The following is a 20,440-nucleotide window of genomic DNA, read 5'->3' as shown; positions in this document are numbered from 1 at the left end:
AGAATGACTGTTTGATATTAAACGTTTGATTAACAGTTTAATCCAACATTATCAAAACAAACGTACGAACAAACGTTTTCCTTATTTGCTTTCGTATTTCCAGTCCAGTGTGTTCTGATATCAGGGTTCTGATATAAGCCGTTTTGAAGTGAATAAAATTACCTTAATAAAAAGTTTATCAATAGGGAAAATATTTTGCACAATGTTCACTGGCTGTGAAATTAAAACGCAAAATAATGATTTAATTCCCATGAAATTGTAATAACAAGCCTTCTGTCAAAAACGACGAAACGCAACAAACGTACGAACAAAAGTTTTCTTTATTTCCTTTCATATTTCCATTCCAACGTGTTCTGATATAAGCCATTTTGAAATGAATACCTTACCCTTACTAAATATCTTATCACTGGCGAAGATATTTTGCATATTGTTCGCTGGCTGTGAAATTAAACAGTAAAATAATGATTTAATTTCAATGACGTCACTTTACACTTGCGCAAGGCGTATCTTGTTTCTCCCACAATGCCTCGCGATCTGTTGTCGTCTGTAGCACAATAACATTGTCGTATTGACATTTCGTATTACTGTATTCCACATTATACCGAATCTGTTACTCCAAGTGAGTATATGATTTAATCAACACGTTTTTTATTATACTGTCATGAAAATGTAACTGTTGTTATATTAATTTAGTAACGTTATAGCCTGTTTACAGTTTGTTTATTTTGAAGCTAATTGTACGGTTGTTTATGTTGTTAATTTCTTGTTGTCAGACAGCCGATTTGTAATAGACTATTCTTTTGAGGTTGACAGTTCATTTCCACCTTATTTTCTTAGGCAGATCATACTTGAAAATTATATATTCAGGTTATCCTGTAGCTAGAAGGTTGTTAAGATTGCCTTATGGTTCTTCCACTACAGGCGAACATCACCAAATCGCTCTTATGCAGAAAGAATTGATTTTTTCTATCTTATAGAACGAAGACCTGACATAGCTTAAGAGCTGCAAGCTTTTGTAGTTGGCTACAGGCCTATGTAGATCTATTATCAGCAGGTTCGTTAGGCATAATTACCCTCTAGAATGATGACCTATCATTGGTAAGAGCCTCCAGCCTTTGTAGACTGGATATGTATGTATGACGACGCCCATAATTCCCTTACTTTCAACTATGTCGCTGACAGTCATGTCCCGTACCTCCCTTACTTTCAACCATATCGATGTCGATCATGTCCCATAACTCCCTTACTTTCAACCATATCGCTGACGATCATGTCCCTAACTCCCTTACTTTCAACCATATCGCTGACGGCCATGTCCCATAACTCCCTTACTTTCAACCATAACGCTGATGATCATGTCCCACAACTCCCTTACTTTCAACCATAACGCTGATGATCATGTCCCACAACTCCCTTACTTTCAACCATAACGCTGATGATCATGTCCCAAAACTCCCTTACTTTCAATCATATTGCTCACAGCCATGTCCCACAACTCCCTTACTTTCAACCATATCGCTGACGGCCATGTCCCATAACTCCCTTACTTTGAACCATAACGCTGATGATCATGTCCCACAACTCCCTTACTTTCAACCATAACGCTGATGATCATGTCCCACAACTCCCTTAGTTTCAACCATAACGCTGATGATCATGTCCCACAACTCCCTTACTTTCAACCATAACGCTGATGATCATGTCCCACAACTCCCTTACTTTCAATCATATTGCTCACAGCCATGTCCCACAACTCCCTTACTTTCAACCATATCGCTGACGGCCATGTCCCATAACTCCCTTACTTTCAACCATAACGCTGATGATCATGTCCCACAACTCCCTTACTTTCAATCATATTGCTCACAGCCATGTCCCACAACTCCCTTACTTTCAACCATATTGCTGACGGTCATGTGCCATAACTCAGTTACTTTCAACCATATCGCTGACGATCATGTCCCATAACTCCCTTATTTTCAACCATATCGCTGACAGCCAAGTCCCATAACTCCCTTATTTTCAACAATATCACTGACGATCATGTCCCATAACTACCTTACTTTCAACCATATCGATGATGGCCATGTTCCATAACTCCTTTGCTTTCAACCCTATCGCTAAGAATCTCTAAGGGAGCGTTAGCCCTCCCGTTGGGCTTATAGGTAACTAACGCCCTGTGTCCCTTGAGGTAAGGATACTTTTTTCAAGTTAGGTTAGGTGCGAAAGTTTAGGTTACGTTAGGTGGTGTTCTATGCATGTGGAAGGTCCTGTCCATCGTTATACAAAGGCTCCATAGCCTGCCATAGGCTATGTAGATCTATGAGCAGCAGCTCTGTTAGATCTACCTTCCTTCCTCTTTATGATAACCTATGGTGGATAACAGCTACTAGCCTTAGTAGCTAGGGCTACCTAAATTTCGGAATTATTACTAACGGCAGGTGTAAGAGCTGCTAGGTTTGTAGCCTGCTATAGGTCATGTAGATACTTGAACAGCAGGTCATTTCGACCTACCTGCCTTTTTAAATGATGACCTACTATACGTAAGAGCAGCTAGCCTTCGCAGTCTGCCGTAGGCCTATGTAAATATCTGAGAAGCAGGATTTTTATATTTGTGCACAGGAAGGACAACAAATTAATTAGGAGATTAAACTTTTATAATAGAATATAGTTCTTCAAATACATTTCTCAAATAAAGCTATTCCCGATATTTTGAAACTGTTCTTTCGTGTTTCTTAGTTGGTAAGGTAATCGCTATCATGAACATTCCAAATACTGTATATCACACTGCCATGTCCATTTTAAGAGAGAATGTGCATTGCCAATGATTCAAGGGGTGTTTTGAATAATTCCTATTATTATTATTATTATTATTATTATTATTATTAACTAAGCTACAACACTAATTGAAAAAGCAGGATGCTATAAGCCCGTGGGCTCCAACAGGGAAAAATAGGCCAGTGAGGAAAGGAAACAAGGAAATAAACTACAAGAGAAGTAATGAACAATCAATATAAAATATTTTAAGATAATTAACAACATTAAACTAGATCTATCAGATATAAACTATAAAAACTTCATAAAAACAAGAGGAAGAGAAACTAGATAGAATAGTGTGCCCAAGTGTATAATGAATACAAAGCATTCTCATGTTCGGATAGTAACTAAACAAATTAGAAATCATTTGTCGTGAGTTTGGAGATAAATTGCTTAAAATTGACCTTCTTTAGATCTAAATTTGTTAAATATTTACTGGGATTTAAATTAAAATATCACTTAGCTCAGGGTTACGTACTGTACGCACATTCACACATCACATGGAAAAGATTATTGGGTCTTAATTATATCTGTATATGTTGGGTCTTTACAAATAGAATTGTCCCTTGCCTCAGCCAATCATAAGCAACCTTTAAACTTTTATGATCAGTCTCTAGGACATTTTACAAACTTAAAATTCAGCTCCTGCTCTGTTGTGATAACTCACAATCTCAATTATGATAATTATACTTTATCCAGAGTGAGGTAATTTATTAATGATTGGTGATGTTTTATTTGTCTACAGGATCTAGCACCATTTGGGGACTTAAGCCCATAGTGTGGTAGAGCTTTGTATGCAATATGCAGAACACTGTCGGTATTTTGTAGCATACCTTTGCCCCCAGCTATTTTGCTCTATTTTTTTTTGTTATTTAGATGTGGTCTATAGGCAGTTCCACCGAGAATCTAGCAATGGGAGTCGCATGTCTCTAGGTACTACTCTACAGTACTTTATTGAGGTTATAATTTTAGGTCTAATTGGTTATATTTCAACCTTTTTGCAAAGGATGTAGTTTTAATATGGTGGGGGCTGTGAAATTTGTTCATTAAAGTGACTTTTGTAAATTGGTTTACCTATTCAAGTAATTCTAATATTTTTCTATGTATGATTTGTGCTATTTATCTAAAAAAAAAGTAACAAAGGTAAATTAATTAGGTTTAATACAATACTTGGGTGATAATTTTAATAGGGTAGATGTTTCTCTTTATAATACAATACATAAATGTATAAAGCAGTTCATTTAGAATTGAGAAAAAATAGTTTTTTTACAAGTAAATGAACTGAAGTTTTTTGGGAGAGGATATTTAGGTCTATATTGGGTGACCTATACCACTGAGGATGAGTTAAAGTACATAGAACCTCAGCACCTTACATAGAAGCCTTATGCTAAATCAAATCGTAGGTTGTCATAATGGCTGTTTGAAGTACATAGTAGTCATGGTTGTAACCAAATTAAATCTTAAGCGATCATGAGTTCCTTACTGTTTCTCTTGTGCATACTGATTGCTGGAAAGCTAGAGTAGTGTATGTGCACTGTAGATTCAAAGAAATATACTGAACTTTTAAAAGGCCTTGGAATTAGTCTGCTTTTTGGTGTGCTATGTTTAGTATTAATTTGAATTTGGCGGAATAATCGGTATTAGATAAAATTTTAAAGATACAACAAAATCACATGCTATCCTTTGTTTATCCTCCCTCAGGTTAAGACTCACATGAGAGGAAGTCTGGGTATTGATTTGGATTTATGGTTGACCTTGACTGTGATCTCTCGGGAGGCTCTATCTTTAGTGAGATGAATGACACTGGTTTTAAAGAGGAGTGGCCTCAGGCAGAGGAAAAGTCATATCCATGTCTTTCGTGTCGGAAAGCTCGCAAACTATGTTCGCAACCATCTGGCGATAAACAAACAGAAGACAATGCGGTTTCATGCGAAGAGTGTGGGAGGAAACCCAAGTGTAAAATAAGGCTTGTTAATTCAAAACCCTCTGTCACATCTTATGCATGTGATACCTGTGGGAAGAAATTCAATCGTAAGGATAATTTGGTTGTTCATTTTCGGATTCATACTGGAGAGAAAGACTATGTTTGCAGTATATGTGGGAAGAGATTTGCTCATAAGAATACACTTAAAGGTCACCAAAAAGTTCACACAGGAGAAAAAAATTTTTCATGTGAAATTTGTGAAAAGAAATTTACTTTCAAGAGCAGTCTAAAGGAACACATTATAACTAGTGAAGGAAAAACATTTCCTTGCAACAAATGTATAGAGGTATTTCCTCGCAAATCCTGTCTCATCTACCATAAGCTCGTGTACCATAAGCGCGACAAAGATAAAGGACCGGGAACTGTTACCAGACGACTGACGAAGCTTTTCAAGACTGGTGATAGTTTTGTGTGTAAAATATGCAGTAAGGAATTCTCAATAAGATATCATCTTACGAGACATGCCAGGGTTCATGTTGAAAAGTCCTTTATGTGTGAATACTGTGGTAAGAAATTTCGAATAAGGAATCATCTCGAGACCCACATAACTATTCATACTGGTGAAAGGAAGTTTGCTTGTGGGGATTGTGGCAAAAGATTCTCGCAAAAAAGCCACTTACGTGTTCATGCCAGAACTCATACGGGCGAGAGGAATTATGTCTGTGGAGAGTGTGGGAGAAGATTTAACATAAAAAGCCATCTAAACTACCATGTAAGGATCCACACCAGAAAAAAATTAATTTGTGACACTTGTGGGGAGGAATTTCATGACAAAGGTGCTCTGACTTTGCACCTTAAAAAACATATGCCAGCAAATGTGAAGGGGAAAAAGACGAGAGGTCGCCGAGCAAAGGTTTTCAAGTCAGAAATGAAAGAATGTTATATTTGTCAGGAAAAATTTAGTGATGAAGCCTTATTACATAAACATTGTGAGGATCATGAGCAGAAAAATTCTTTGCATTCCCAATCATTGATAGCATTAAATTCAGATTCACCTACCCAAAACTTTAATTCAGAAGTTCAAGAAATTGAAAATGCCCTATGTAATATACTTCCTCTTGATAACTATGAAGCCAACAGCAGTTGTGTTGTGAAAACAGATATTTCAGATGCAGTGCTGAATATCTCTCATAAAAAGTGGAAAGAAGAAATGGCTGAATTTTCGGTGGAATAACTCCTTCACCCAGGTAAATGGTCAGACTATTTGTTCAGACGTGTCTACAAACCTTTTGTCCATTAAATAGGCATTGTTTCCAGCGCGAGCTGGTTGTTAAAATAGTTAACAAGATAGTTAATGACAGGTGGTGAGCGAGGGGAATGAGCCTTGCCCCCCCCAAAGACCTGTCAAAAGCTCTTCACTAATGTTTTCGGTTGTAAGATAAAGATATTCTGTTGCACCCTTAATCTTTTTCTTTCAGGAAGTAAATGCTGGCTGTTGTTGTTATGATAGTGAAGCAAGAAATTTTTATGCACAAGAAAGGCTGTAGATCCACACACTGTGTTTCTTGCTAGGGAGCACGTCTTGGCCCCGTGTTAATGGTTTGGGTCCCCTGACAACCATGGTGGGACTGATGTACGGGTCTGTGTCCCCCCCTTATCAATGCACGGGGTCGAAGTGACACCATAATTGTGGCACTGATTTCCCGGAAATCCCAGTAGTCAGGTGGGACAGAAGTGTACATCCCCAAACACTTTTTGTCCCCCGGGTTAATGGAGGAGCTTCGGTACTGTCCATTTCCCTCAACCCAAGATACTTCTGTAGAGTGCGTTGAGATAATGGGACCACTCAAGGTTATCATTTCGGGCGGAGGGACCTTCTCCCACCGAGCCTGTCGCCCCACCCCTTCCAACAGAGGGAATTGTATGAGTATTCCTTCTGTTTCTGCATTATTTAGTGTGAGGGATTCTTCCTCCACTCATTTGGCCTCACGATCCTCCTTCAGTCTCTGATTACATTTCTGGTTCTGTCATTGGGACAGAACAACCATATTCTGCCCTAGCTAGGTAGGAGAGTAGTCAGGACTCATCTGCCCTTAGGACATTGGACCTTACGGCCTCGATTGTTGACCATCCCTGGAGCTTTCTTCATTGAGCAGCACTACGATGCCCCTCAAGTGTCCAGACCATCCCTGGGGTTGCACTGGTCAGATCTGGCTAGTTTGTCAATGGGTCGAGTTGACGATACATCTGTGAACTCTAGCTGCCAGCAAGCCAAACAAGATCTTGCCCTCCCACCATTCTTGAGGCAGAAAAGTACTTTATATGCTTGCTGCCTCAGTACCTCCTTAGGCTGACCCACAGGCATGTGCATGGACCATTGGGGGAGGGGGGTTACTCTTCTTGAAGAGATTCAAGGCAGAGGGCACAGCTTTCTTGTCCTCTCAAGTCTGAGGCCATGATTTGTTGACCATGGCCACCTTCTAGGCTTGACCAGTTAGAGGTGTAGGGATGCAATTTAGGACTGCCTGCAACTTCTTCTTGGAAGGCACCAGTGTGTGCACAGCCCTTTTCAGTCTCCCATCTTTAACTTCCAAGCAGTGGGTTGGCAGAAGAGAAGACAAGAGATATCCTTTCGCCAACATTCCCCTGCCCCTCTCTTACTACTAAGAGTAGGGGGTTGCTTGTCGTGCCTTTGGGCAACCTGGCAGAGACATAGGGTTGAGCTTTGGGTAGTGCGAGTTTGTGGGAGTTCATCAGGATGGTTACTTACTGCCATCTTTAGCCCTTCACCCCCTCACTTCCCGATAGTTCACATCCATTCCTCCAATATCACAGAGAACCCTGGCCTTGCAGAAAGAGGTTAAAGGGATGTTGGAGAAAAAAACAATTCACGTCGTTAGAGACGAGTCTCCGGGCTTCTACAATCAACTCTTACTAGTGGAGAGGTCAACTGGGAGCTGGAGACTGGTTAGCAAGCTTTTGCCACAGAATGTGTGTCAAATAAAGTTCAGGATGAAAACCATACAGATTGTGGATCTGAAGGAATTGTACTTTTAAGTAACTGTGCATCAGTCCTTTTGAAAGTACCTTCTCCCTCTAGGGTACAATGGACCAGTTCAGGACTCTGTACTGCTCATCAGGTATTCATTTAGAAGTTCACATTGGTAGTAGCTTGGTTCCTCTTACAAGAGATGTCTACTGTATGGATGTATCTCATTGTGTGGCTATTCTTGTTCAGATGCATCCAAAGAGACACCCCCCACCCCTGTTTCGATGCATTTGAACACAGATGTGTTGCGGGTCGAATATTACCCACTTGGTCGTCTCAGGGGTGTGATCAGAAGCAGCATAAACTTATATTGACGTCTTAGGTGGCTAGCAGCCTTTTAGCGCTGCAATCATTCCAAGAATATTAAGGAGGCATTCGTTGGTGGTGTGCGACAACAACACCACCACAGCATAGGCTTATGTCTGTGAGCTGATGAAGCGGATACACATCGGGACAGTATTCCACGTTGTAGAACTCGGCTAGATGAATTACGAGAAAGGGGAATGGGCTGGCGCACACACTAAGCTGCTTGGGGAGGGTTATAAGGTTAAGTGGTCTCTGCATCCCTGTGTAATGAAGAGGCTTCTGGTTCATGGGGTTTTCTCGGGATTCTCCTGTTCGCCATATGGGTAAACAGGAAGCTCTCAATATTTTCTCCTCTGGCGCAGATTCATAGGCTGGGTATGAAGATGCCTTTCAACACCCATGAGATCACATGGATGTATACACTCGTCCTCCGTTCAACCCTCTACCATGTGGGGATTACACCTGGACTAGAATTGATCCTGGTGGCTGTTGGTTGGCCCTGGCCTATTGACAAATGTTATCCCTATCTGCCCTGTTAAGATCCCGAGACAATTCCCTAGGGGCCCCAGAGAAAGTGTTCCATCCTCTGCAATGGATATCATAGAAAGGATTCTTCTCTGCTTGTATTATCTCTAGAACAGATTGCAGATTTCCTTGTCTTCCTTCATTGAGAAAAGCTCCTCAAGGCTATTTTTCAACCTTAAACATGGTGTTTTGAGTTGTCTATGCTCTTAAGAAGCTTCAAATAACCTTGCTCATACTGGAACCTCAGGCTCTGGAGGAGGAGGAGGAGTCTTTCCTCTTTTTATAGGTTCTCACTCATACCCATTCGAGTCTTTGAGAAGGTCACCAGTCAAGATTCTGATTCTGAAGACTGTCTCTGCTGCCTTTGCATCAGTGAAGAGTTATGGCAAGTTACACAGCCTCTTTATCTTAGTCCTCCAATCTGAGGGGTGGTGAGAGGTGGAAGGAGCTCCCTTAGTTTGGTGCCAGGTTGCATGGCCAGTGCACAAACCCAGTTTTGAGCCCTTCTCCATCTCCTCTCCATGCTTTTGTGTCATGTAAGGGCTTTGCAGTGCTATCTGTAAAAGACCCGACACCTCAGATCTCATGTCAGACCTGAGTGTCAGTGACTCATCCTTAGTAGCCTACTGGCAGAATCAAGAAGGGAACATGATCTTTCTGACATCATGAAACGATACATAATGCATATGCTTCAACTGCGGAGAGGGTCAATTTACCAGTTAGGAACGGAACGTGCGAAAATGGGGGTTAGGCCCTATCCTTGCCTCCAAGAGGAATCTTGCAGTTGGCCACGTGTTGAAGGTTGGGGTGTGTGCGCACCAGACCATTTCCACGGCCTTTAGTTTACTGTATAGTACCCACACGTTCCTTATGTTTTTGCACTTGGTCTTGTGGTAGCTGCTCAAGTAGTTGTGTAGCAAGCCCACCTCCCATGCGGGACAGTAAGCATCTTTTCTATGTTAACGTATATATGTAAGTTTGTAATGAAGTCTGGTTGATTGGCTCTTCTCATTTTTTCTATCCCTCTCTTGGGGACAAAGGAATTGAAGCGTTACTCGATAGATCTGACTTGATGGCGGGAAACTACACCTCCCAGTTCATTCTTTAGAACCTAAAGATGTTCTCCCCCATCCCTAACAGAGGGGAGGATGTTGGAATAAATACCATCCTGATCTTCCTATGCCAGACTATCCCTTTCTGATCCCTCCATTGACCATATATTATTCATCTTGGACCCACTAATCAATGAGGCTCCCTACTTAAGGACAAAGTACTTTCATTTGTATTCTTCCCAACTATACAAAACTTGAGTACCGGTACTTTAAATTAAACTTTCCACCTTAACTGCCATGCCCCTCTGTCATGAGCTGAAAAGTCATAAGTGAAGAGCTTTTGACAGGTGGGGTGCCTGGTGCAGGGCTTTTCACAATTTGCTCACCACCTGTTGTTAACTACCTTATTAACCATTTCAACAGCCAGTCCAGCTCATGCTGAAAACATATTCTCTACTTAAAGGACTGAGGTTTGTAGAGCTAGTAAAAATACAAAAGTACTTGAAAAATTTATTTTCTAATTTCCTAATTGAGGAAACAAAGAAAATTAAGGATAGCTTGAAAAGTTCTGATATCAGAATATTAAGTTTTGGGTTAGTGTGTTGGATGAATTATGTTGTGATTGGGGAAGAGACAGTGATGCATTGGGCAGCCTCTGGGAAACATATAAGAGATATCAAGAATTGAGATACTGTAGTTAGATATATGATGAGAAAGGCTTAGCAACAGGTACAGGTATTCAGAATTTAGTACATATGGATGTGCTGTGGCAGGATGACTATCTATAGGAAAGCCAAAGAAACCCCAGAAAAGGGTATAGATGAATATCTTTATCAGATCTTTTAGTTTCATTAAATTTGGTTAATGCATGTTTATTTAGTTCGTGACCCAGGCTAAGCTACAAAAGGAGGTTTCTTAGCTTAGGCAAGGCAGATTTTTTAAAATATTGTACAGTATATTGATATTCAAATACTGTAAAAATATCAACCTATTGAAGTGTCAGGAATAAGATATAGAAAATAGTTACAGCTCATTCCATAGAAATAAAAATTCAATAAAATTACAAGGAGAATTTGCTATTTACATTGTAAATTATCTAAATTATTCTAAAGTTCAAGTTGGAATAGTTTATTTTTAATAATTTTTACCTAAGTTACATAACTGATATGCTATACTGTACTCAAAAGACAAGCTTCTTGACCATAAAATTAAATCTTCCTGTACGATAACAAAACTTTGCCCTTTAATAGGAGTATGCTCTCAGCATAGCTAGAACTCGGCTCTTAAGGTTGTAAAAAGGTGTTGGTAGTTAATGGCGGGTGGAGGGAAGCCCTGCCCCCTTCAAGCACACAGAGTCCACTCAGTTTCAAGTTTAAGCTGCTGGAGAGTACTGACATAATTGTTGGTTGTGTGCGAGAGGGATATCAATGATGAAGAAAAATTTTGCAGTTATTGTAGCTGACTGACAGTTGTCTGTTTAATATGTCAATATACACTTTTTTATTCCTCTGTGACATTATTTCTGCCCTTTATCTCCCCTTGGGAGACATTGTCACCTTTGCCTATATCTCGACTACTGGAGGGAGCTCACCTGTTCGCACATGCCATCTACCATTCTACTAAGACCGCCCCTACCAGTGCTTGTGATCACTTGCTCCTGCAGGAGCACGCCCTCACCTCTACGCTCACCTTCTTCTAAGAGCGCACATTCGCTTTCTAGTAAGGCTAGAAATTTGATTGTTCTACATTCAACAGAACATTTCACAAGGGTAGAGATACGTACCGGGAACCTTAGAATCTTCTACAACGATTGGAAACCCCACCACCCGCTAGTAACTACCAGCAGTTTCTTATAAACCTTTGTAAGAGAGTTCAAGGTATGCTGAAAGCACACGCACCTATTAAACGACTCAGGTTTGTATAGTTAGAAAAATTACAAATTACTTTTAAAATCTGTGATATTGGTTTTTCCTTGTACATTCATAGTTACTGTTTAAATCAAGATTAGGTGCTAAATACAGTACCACATGATTAGGCTGTTATAAGAGGACATTGACATGTATGAAATGAAAGTGCTTCAAATAAGTGCAATTTACATAAAAATAAATTTTTCAATATTAATCTTACCCGATAATCATGTAGCTGTCAACTCCGTTGCCCGACAGAATTCTACGGAAGGGATACGCCAGCGATCGCTATACAAGAGGGGGGTGTACTCACCAGCGCCACCTGTGGCCAGGTACTGCAGTACTTCTTGTTGACACCACCTCAATTTTTCCTCTGTCGTGCTTCCGGCAAGACCTACATGGATACGCTTATAATTTTGGAGTCTTTGTTCACGGTTTTGGTGAAGTATTGCTCTGAGATTTCAGCTTTCGCTATACAGGAAGCTTTTCCCTTAGCTTAGATAGCTTTTGGATTAATTTTGATTTATGGTTTAACGATCTTTAGCTTTAAATTGGAATCCCCCTTGACTGTTCTCTGATTCAAGATGTCCGACCATTCTCAAGCCCCTCCCCAAAGACGATGTAGGACTTGTATTAGGCGGCTTCCGAAGGCCTCGGTTGATCCTCACACCGTTTGTTCCGACTGTAGGGGAAAATCCTGTCAGTTGGAAGATCGATGTGAGGAATGTGCCGGACTTTCGGAACTTGATTTTATTCGATTCCTTAAGTATACCACTAAGTTAGAGAGAGAGAGAGTTAGGAGGAGTTCGGCTCGCTCTTTACTTTATTCCTCCCCCCATGATCCTCAACCTTTTCCTCACCCTGTAGTGGCTACCCCCGAACCTACTATTAGTGCTCAGCCTGATATGTCAGATGTTTTACGTGCTATTCAGGCTTTAGGTGATAAAGTGGAGTCGGTAGTGAGTGACCACAAGTTCCTTTTGGCAGACGTCAAGGAACTTAAAGTGAAAAGTGCAGTGGGAAGTGGTAGTGCCAGTGCTGTGCCTAGTGCTAGTGTCAGTGTCAGTGTTGCGCGTGAGGATACTTCTGTGCGTGCCAGTCGTCCTCCCAGTCCGGGACCTCTTGCAAGCTCCCAAGCCCAGGGGAGAAGCAATGTCGAAGGGCAAAAGGGTTCGGCAGGCCTTGATCGGCGCACAGTAGTATCCTCAGTGGTTGCGGGCGTATCTTATAGAGATCGTCACTTCCACTCTCAGACGATTGAGCCCTTTAGATCCTCGTCTGCAGAAGATTTTTCGGGGAGAAAACGCTGGACTCAGGCCTCAAGACCTCTTAAGCGTAAAGTCCAGACCGCGCGAGTCCAACAGCCAGGGTGTAGCCATTGGGCTAGCTCGGACTCGCCGCAGTCATCAGGTGACTGCACGCCTCCTAAGAGAGGCAAGGTGCTGCCTCAACAGACCTCAACTTCTGTTAAAGCTATGCCTCAACAGACCTCAACTTCTGTTGATCCTAAGATGGCTTTGCTGCAGACTATGCAGTCGCAGCTTACGGTGTTGATGCGGGAGTTTCAGGCAGAGAAGGTTAATACACCTCCTCCTGCGAGCGCTCCTCCTCCTCAGCGCAGTACAATCTGCCAGACGTATGAGGTTGAGGTTCCTCAAGCTACCTCCATGCGTGAGCTGCCGCGTTGGGAGTTGCCAGATACCAGCGCTGTGCAGCAACCTCCACTTTCTTTGAGGCAGGAGCCTCTTACCACGCAGCAACCTCCTCAACAATGGGGACAGGAACCTTATGCTTTACAACCTCCTCTACCCTTGAGGCAGGAGTATCTTGCATTACCTCCATCCTCGAGGCAGCAACCTCTTGAGGTACGACAACCTCTACCATCCTTGAGGCAGCCACCTCAACTCTCGCAGCAACCACCTCCACTTTCCTCGAGGCGAGAACCTCAACTCTCGAGGCAAGCACCTCAAGAACCTCAACTCGTGAGACAAGAGCCTCTCTCTGCGCAGCCACCTCAACCCTTGAAGCAAGCGCAACTCTTGAGGCAGGAACCTCATGCTATGAGTCAGCCACCTCAACGCATGCATCTGCCACTTTCTCCTCAGCTTGAGCCTCTTCCCATGCAACTTGAACCGCAGTCTTTGCAGCACGAGCCTCATGCTTTACTACAGTCGCCTCTCACCACGCTTGCTCCTCAGACCTCCGCAGAACCTCCTTCATCCCAGCCTCAGGACTTTGTCATTACCAGCCCTCATCCTCTTCAACAGAGACTTGAGGATGAATCCGCAAGTGCGCATGCACCCGCTCTTCAGGATTCAGCCATTCAGCAGACCGCTTTAACTTTACCTCTCGCTTCTCAACCCTCAGGTGATGAGGTTTCTGAGGATGAAGCTGCTCACCTGGATGATCCTTCATCTGACGTGGAGGAACCCAAGTCATTGCCACCCTCCATCGACTTTCGCAAGGTTCTGGCTCTGTTCAGAGAACTTTACCCGGATCACTTTGTGTCTGCTACCCCTCGCTCTCCTCCATCCGAGTTCTCTCTAGGCATGCAACCTGTTAAGTCTGCCTACACTAAGCTCGTCTTCGCTAGATCTTCAAAGAGAGCTTTGAGAATGTTAGGGGATTGGTTGCAGTCCAAGCAGCAACTGGGAAAGACGTCTTTTATGTTTCCACCTCCTAAGCTGACGTCTAAGGCGGGCGTCTGGTATGCCACAGGAGAGGAACCAGGCTTGGGGGTCCCTGCCTCTGCCCAGGCTGACTTCTCTAGTTTGGTTGACTCTCCACGAAGGTCAGCTATGAGACGCTCTAAGGTCTGCTGGACCTTTTCTGACCTGGACCACTTCTTGAAGGGAGTCTTTCGCGCCTTTGAAATTTTTAATTTTCTCGATTGGTGCCTAGGGGCCTTGAGCAAGAAGACTGCCCCATCTGACAAAGACTCGGCCATGTTGATCATGTCCTGTATGGACAAAGCAATTCGCGATGGTTCCGGCGAGCTTGCCTCTATGTTTGTATCGGGAGTCCTCAAGAAAAGGGAACAGCTTTGCTCCTTCCTTTCCACTGGTATCACCTCTTGCCAAAGGTCGCAGTTACTTTTTGCTCCTCTTTCTAAGTTCCTGTTTCCTGAGGATCTTATCAAGGAATTGTCTGCGGCTCTCATTCAGAAGGACACGCATGATCTTGTGGCCTCTTCAGCACGGAAGGCTAAGATTGCTCCTTCAGTTCCTAGAACTTACCGCACCCCAGTGGCTGATACTCCTGCTACTAGATTTATTCCGCCCTTTCGTGGCAGAGCCCCCAGCCGAGGAGGTACCCGTCCAGACGGTCACAGGGGCAGGTCCAAGAAAGGTATCAAGTCTTCGAAAGGCAAACACTGACTCTCCTCCTCTCCAGACAGCTGTAGGAGCCAGACTCAAGATCTTCTGGCAAGCTTGGGAAAGAAGAGGTGCAGACGCCCAGTCTGTCAAGTGGCTAAGGGAGGGTTACAAGATACCATTCTGCCGCAATCCCCCTCTGACCACTTCTCCCATCAACCTCTCTCCCAACTACAAGGAAAAGGACAAGAGGCTAGCGTTACATCAAGAGGTGTCGCTTCTGTTACAGAAGGAGGCAGTGGTGATAGTCCGGGATCATCAATCCCCGGGCTTCTAAAACCGTCTCTTTCTGGTGGCCAAGAAGACAGGAGGTTGGAGACCGGTGCTGGACGTCAGTGCGCTCAATGCTTATGTCACCAAGCAGACGTTCACTATGGAGACGACGAAGTCGGTCCTAGCAGCGGTCAGGCAGGAGGACTGGATGGTCTCGCTGGATCTGAAAGACGCTTACTTTCACGTCCCCATTCATCCAGACTCCCAACCTTTTCTGAGATTCGTTTTTGGAAAGGTTGTATACCAATTCCAAGCCCTGTGTTTTGGCCTAAGCACGGCACCTATGGTGTTCACGCGACTGATGAGGAATCTTGCGAAATTCCTCCACTTGGCAGACATCAGAGCCTCCCTTTATTTAGACGACTGGCTGTTAAGAGCCCCCACAAGTCGTCGCTGTCTGGAGAGTCTCAATTGGACTTTGGACTTGACCAAGGAACTGGGTCTTTTGGTCAACTTAGAAAAGTCCCAGCTTATTCCTTCCCAAACCATCGTTTACCTGGGAATGGAGATTCGGAGTCAAGCTTTTCGGGCTTTTCCGTCGGCCCCAAGAATCAACCAAGCCCTAGAGTGCATTCTGAGCATGCTGAAGAGGAACAGATGCTCGGTGAGACAGTGGATGAGTCTAACAGGGACCGTCATCGTTAGCCCTGTTCACCGAGTTAGGGAGACTCCACCTCCGCCCCCTTCAATTCCATCTAGCAGCTCACTGGGACAAGGATTTGACGCTCGAAGCGGTCTCTATTCCTGTTACCAAAGAGATGAAGACTACTCTCATGTGGTGGAAGAGCAACATCCTTCTCAAGGAGGGTCTCTCGTTAGCTGTTCAGACCCCCAATCTTCATCTCTATTCGGACGCATCAGACTCGGGCTGGGGCGCGACCTTGGACGGACAGGAATGCTCGGGGACATGGAACAAGGAACAGGAAACGCTTCACATCAATTGCAAGGAGTTGTTGGCAGTACATCTGGCCTTAATGAACTTCAAGTCCCTCCTGCTAAACAAGGTGGTGGAGGTGAACTCCGACAACACCACAGCCTTGGCATACATCTCCAAGCAGGGAGGGACTCATTCGAAGAAGCTATACGAGATCGCAAGGGACCTCCTCATTTGGTCAAGAAGTCTAAACCTCAAGCTGGTAACGAGATTCATTCAGGGCAATATGAATGTCTCGGCAGATCGCCTCAGCAGGAAGGGTCAGGTCATCCCCACAGAATGGACCCTTCACAAGGACGTGTGCAACAGACTTTGGACCTTGTGGGGTCAGCCAACGATAGATCTGTTCGCCACCTCCATGACCAAGAGACTCCCATTGTACTGTTCCCCAATTCCAGACCCGGCAGCAGTTCACGTGGATGCTTTTCTGCTGGATTGGTCCCATCTCGATCTTTATGCATTCCCGCCGTTCAAGATCATCAACAGAGTTATCCAGAAGTTCGTCTCCCACGAAGGGACACGGCTGACGTTGGTTGCTCCCCTTTGGCCTGCAAGAGAATGGTTCACAGAGGTACTGCAATGGCTGGTCGACGTTCCCAGGACTCTACCTCTAAGAGTGGACCTTCTACGTCAACCTCACGTAAAGAAGGTACACCCAAGCCTCCACGCTCTTCGTCTGACTGCCTTCAGACTATCGAAAGACTCTCTAGAGCTAGAGGCTTTTCGAAGGAGGCAGCCAGAGCGATTGCCAGAGCAAGGAGGATTTCCACTCGTAGAGTCTATCAATCCAAGTGGGAAGTCTTCCGAAGCTGGTGCAGAGCCAATGCAGTTTCCTCTACCAATACCTCTGTAACCCAAGTTGCTGACTTCCTGTTACATCTTAGGAATGTTAGATCTCTTTCGGCTCCTACGATCAAAGGGTACAGAAGTATGTTGGCATCAGTTTTCCGCCACAGAGGCTTGGATCTTTCTTCCAACAAGGATCTACAGGACATCCTTAAGTCTTTCGAGACCTCTAAAGAACGTCGCTTGTCCACTCCAGGCTGGAATCTAGACGTAGTCTTAAGGTTCCTGATGTCTCCTAGATTTGAACCTCTCCAGTCAGCCTCTTTCAAAGACCTTACTCTCAAAACTCTTTTCCTTGTCTGCCTTGCAACAGCCAAAAGAGTTAGTGAGGTTCACGCCTTCAGCAGGAACATAGGATTCACATCCGAAACAGCAACATGTTCCTTGCAGCTCGGTTTTTTGGCAAAAAATGAACTTCCTTCACGTCCTTGGCCTAGATCGTTCGAAATTCCTAGCCTCTCCAACATGGTGGGTAACGAGCTAGAGAGAGTTCTTTGCCCTGTCAGAGCTCTAAAGTATTATCTTAAAAGGTCAAAACCTATACGAGGACAATCAGAAGCCTTATGGTGTGCCATCAAGAAACCTTCGATGCCTATGTCCAAAAACGCAGTTTCGTATTACATAAGGCTTCTGATTAGAGAAGCTCATTCTCACATGAAGGATGAAGACCTTGCTTTGCTGAAGGTAAGGACCCACGAAGTGAGAGCTGTAGCTACTTCGATGGCCTTCAAACAGAACCGTTCTCTGCAGAGTATTATGGATGCAACCTATTGGAGGAGCGAGTCAGTGTTTGCATCATTTTATCTCAAAGATGTCCAGTCTCTTTACGAGAACTGCTACACCCTGGGACCATTCGTAGCAGCGAGTGCAGTAGTAGGTGAGGGCTCAGCCACTACATTCCCTTAATCCCATAACCTTTTTTAACCTTTCTCTTGAATGCTTTTATTGTTGTTTTTGGGTTGTTACGGTAGGCTAAGAAGCCTTCCGCATCCTAGTTGATTTGGCGGGTGGTCAATTCGTTCTTGAGAAGCGCCTAGGTTAGAGGTTGTGTAGAGGTCCTTTAGTATGGGTTGCAGCCCTTGATACTTCAGCACCTTAGAGTTGTTCAGCCTCCTAAGAGGAACGCTGCGCTCAGTAAGGAAGACGAACTTATTAAAGGCAGAGTAATGGTTCAAGTCGACTTCCTTACCAGGTACTTATAATTTCATTGTTATTTTGAATAACTGATAATATGAAATACGGGATACTTAGCTTCTTGATATACATGTACACTGGTTTTCACCCACCTCCCTGGGTGTGAATCAGCTACATGATTATCGGGTAAGATTAATATTGAAAAATGTTATTTTCATTAGTAAAATAAATTTTTGAATATACTTACCCGATAATCATGATTTAATTGACCCACCCTTCCTCCCCATAGAGAACCAGTGGACCGAGGAAAAATTGAGGTGGTGTCAACAAGAAGTACAGGTGGCGCTGGTGAGTACACCCCCCTCTTGTATAGCGATCGCTGGCGTATCCCTTCCGTAGAATTCTGTCGGGCAACGGAGTTGACAGCTACATGATTATCGGGTAAGTATATTCAAAAATTTATTTTACTAATGAAAATAACATTTTTCTCATTTAAGAGCATTTTATCATTTACAAATACCTTTAGGAAATCTTGATGTTGTATCACAAAATGTTTTAAAAGTTTTGATTTGGTAAGGAGCTTTGCATCTCTAGGTTGGAATTGCATAGTTTGATATTTATTCTATTCCAAAACAATGTGCAATAGGGAATAACAGTACAGAGCTTAGGTTATTCCTTATAGGAAAGTGTGATTTTCTTAGTGTTTATTATCAAAATTCACTTCATTCTTGGGGATTCTGTGCTTAGCTTGACGCCTACCAAATTCAGGGTTTTAAGAAAATATTTTAAATATTTCAAAATCTGTGATTGAATCCCGCATTGCATTTCAAAAGCCATGCGAGTGAAATTCATAAGTTGAGGGTCTGTCATGATTATCAGATGCTAATGAACTGTTACATATTTTTATTAAATTCTGACTGAGTAAAGCTCTTTGGTCACATTTTGCTGATTTAATAAAAGAATTTGAGGTTGAAAAGTTTAATCTAGATTATTTCTATGAAGATCCATCGAACAACCCTGGTGTTCATATTGCTTCATTCTCGGGGGGTCATTAATTGTTGACGTCTACCCTAAAATCTAATAATTTCCAATTTTCTTTCGCTAATAGTATGACCCCTCTTGTGGAGCATCGAGATTATATGGCAATGACTGCTTGGGTATTCTATTATGTTACTTACAGTCTTCTTGTTCTTTGTGTGTTATATACACATGTTCTGACTGCAAATCCAGATAATTTTTGTTATGAGATTATCTAGCTTCAGATTAACATGTCTTCTGTAGGATTTGCTATGCATTCTTATGCATATTGTTAAAAGGATTTAGTGCTGGGTGATATACATCTGTATTCTCTTTATCACTTTTCAAGGGAGGCAGTGTGATCTGTACAATTGTTGTAAAGAATATGGTGACTTATCAGCTACTCTTATGGTGCAATAAGTTCAGCTTGTGACTGACCACTTACATGGGAAAGACACTAAACAAAAGAAAAGTAATTTCTTGTTAGGGGAACATCCTTATAGTCAGTACCCTCTTAATGGAGCCGCACTCTCTCAAATTACTTCGGATCTCTCTATTGTGAAACCCTCTCTTTTCCATAATCTGATTAGCTCTATATGACTACCTGATCCAAGACAAGAAAGTTTAAACTGGTAGTTTGGATTCTCATATTACTCCAATCGCCAAAATGAGTGCTCTCGAGCAACCTCTTTACACTGTTATTGATGTGTCTTATGGTATGGCTCATGTGGAACCAAGTAAAACTTTTAGTTAAGTCTTTAAAATTCTTGGATGGAAATGAAAAACTTGTATCATGTTTCAGATGGCAGTGGGATTCAGCCTCTTGTAGGCTTGAGCATATCTCGAGTTTCCCCTAGCAGTGTTAATGAAGGTGCGAATACATTCAGTAGCCGAAAAGTCTTTAACCTGGCGCATATACTAAGGTTACCACTAGTGGTAAACAAAAGGGTAATACCCAATACCCAATGGATGTTTCAAAAGAGTAGGATCCAGAAGGTGATGATGCAACACTTTGTCATTAGGGCAATTTATTGCCAAGATGTATCCAAATGGGTTAATTCAGACAAGTCTGATTATCCTTATCCTAGAATGTAGATTAACAGTGCCACTGGTGTGAATACTTCCACTGCAATTGGTTCTAATATTTTGTCAAGTGAATAAATTGTTTCTAATATTATGTCAAGTGAATAAATTGTTTCTAATATCTTCACTAGTGAAAGTTAGAAGGCAAGTCAACTAACACTTCTTCCTGTCTGTTGTTAAGACTTTATCTCCAATAGAT

The 20,440-nt window shown here is 42.7% G+C and overlaps 3 protein-coding genes across 5 annotated transcripts in view; all 3 read left to right on the top strand.

Moving 5' to 3' along the window:
• Positions 1-20,440, top strand: part of LOC137617716 (zinc finger protein 585A-like) — a 45,923-nt gene that overhangs the window by 17,368 nt on the left and 8,115 nt on the right. The window contains exon 2 of the mRNA XM_068347713.1: positions 4,519-5,988. The gene's annotated coding sequence lies outside the window, so the exon portion shown is untranslated. The remainder of the gene's footprint in view (positions 1-4,518; positions 5,989-20,440) is intronic.
• The window catches only part of LOC137617325 (gastrula zinc finger protein XlCGF57.1-like), a 43,470-nt gene continuing 23,556 nt past the window's right edge, over positions 527-20,440 (top strand). For 2 of the 3 annotated variants that reach the window (XM_068347341.1, XM_068347339.1), the window contains exon 1: positions 527-619. The gene's annotated coding sequence lies outside the window, so the exon portion shown is untranslated. The remainder of the gene's footprint in view (positions 620-20,440) is intronic. The other variant, XM_068347340.1, reaches the window with a different exon arrangement.
• LOC137617717 (zinc finger protein 883-like) lies at positions 4,563-5,975 on the top strand. The gene has a single exon (XM_068347714.1). It carries the CDS (start codon positions 4,563-4,565, stop codon positions 5,973-5,975), a length of 1,413 nt encoding a protein of 470 aa, XP_068203815.1.

Source organism: Palaemon carinicauda, chromosome 23 (genome assembly GCF_036898095.1).
Source record: "Palaemon carinicauda isolate YSFRI2023 chromosome 23, ASM3689809v2, whole genome shotgun sequence".
In the NCBI taxonomy this organism is placed as follows: Eukaryota; Metazoa; Arthropoda; class Malacostraca; order Decapoda; family Palaemonidae; genus Palaemon; species Palaemon carinicauda.
This window is presented reverse-complemented; position numbering and strand designations above follow the sequence as displayed.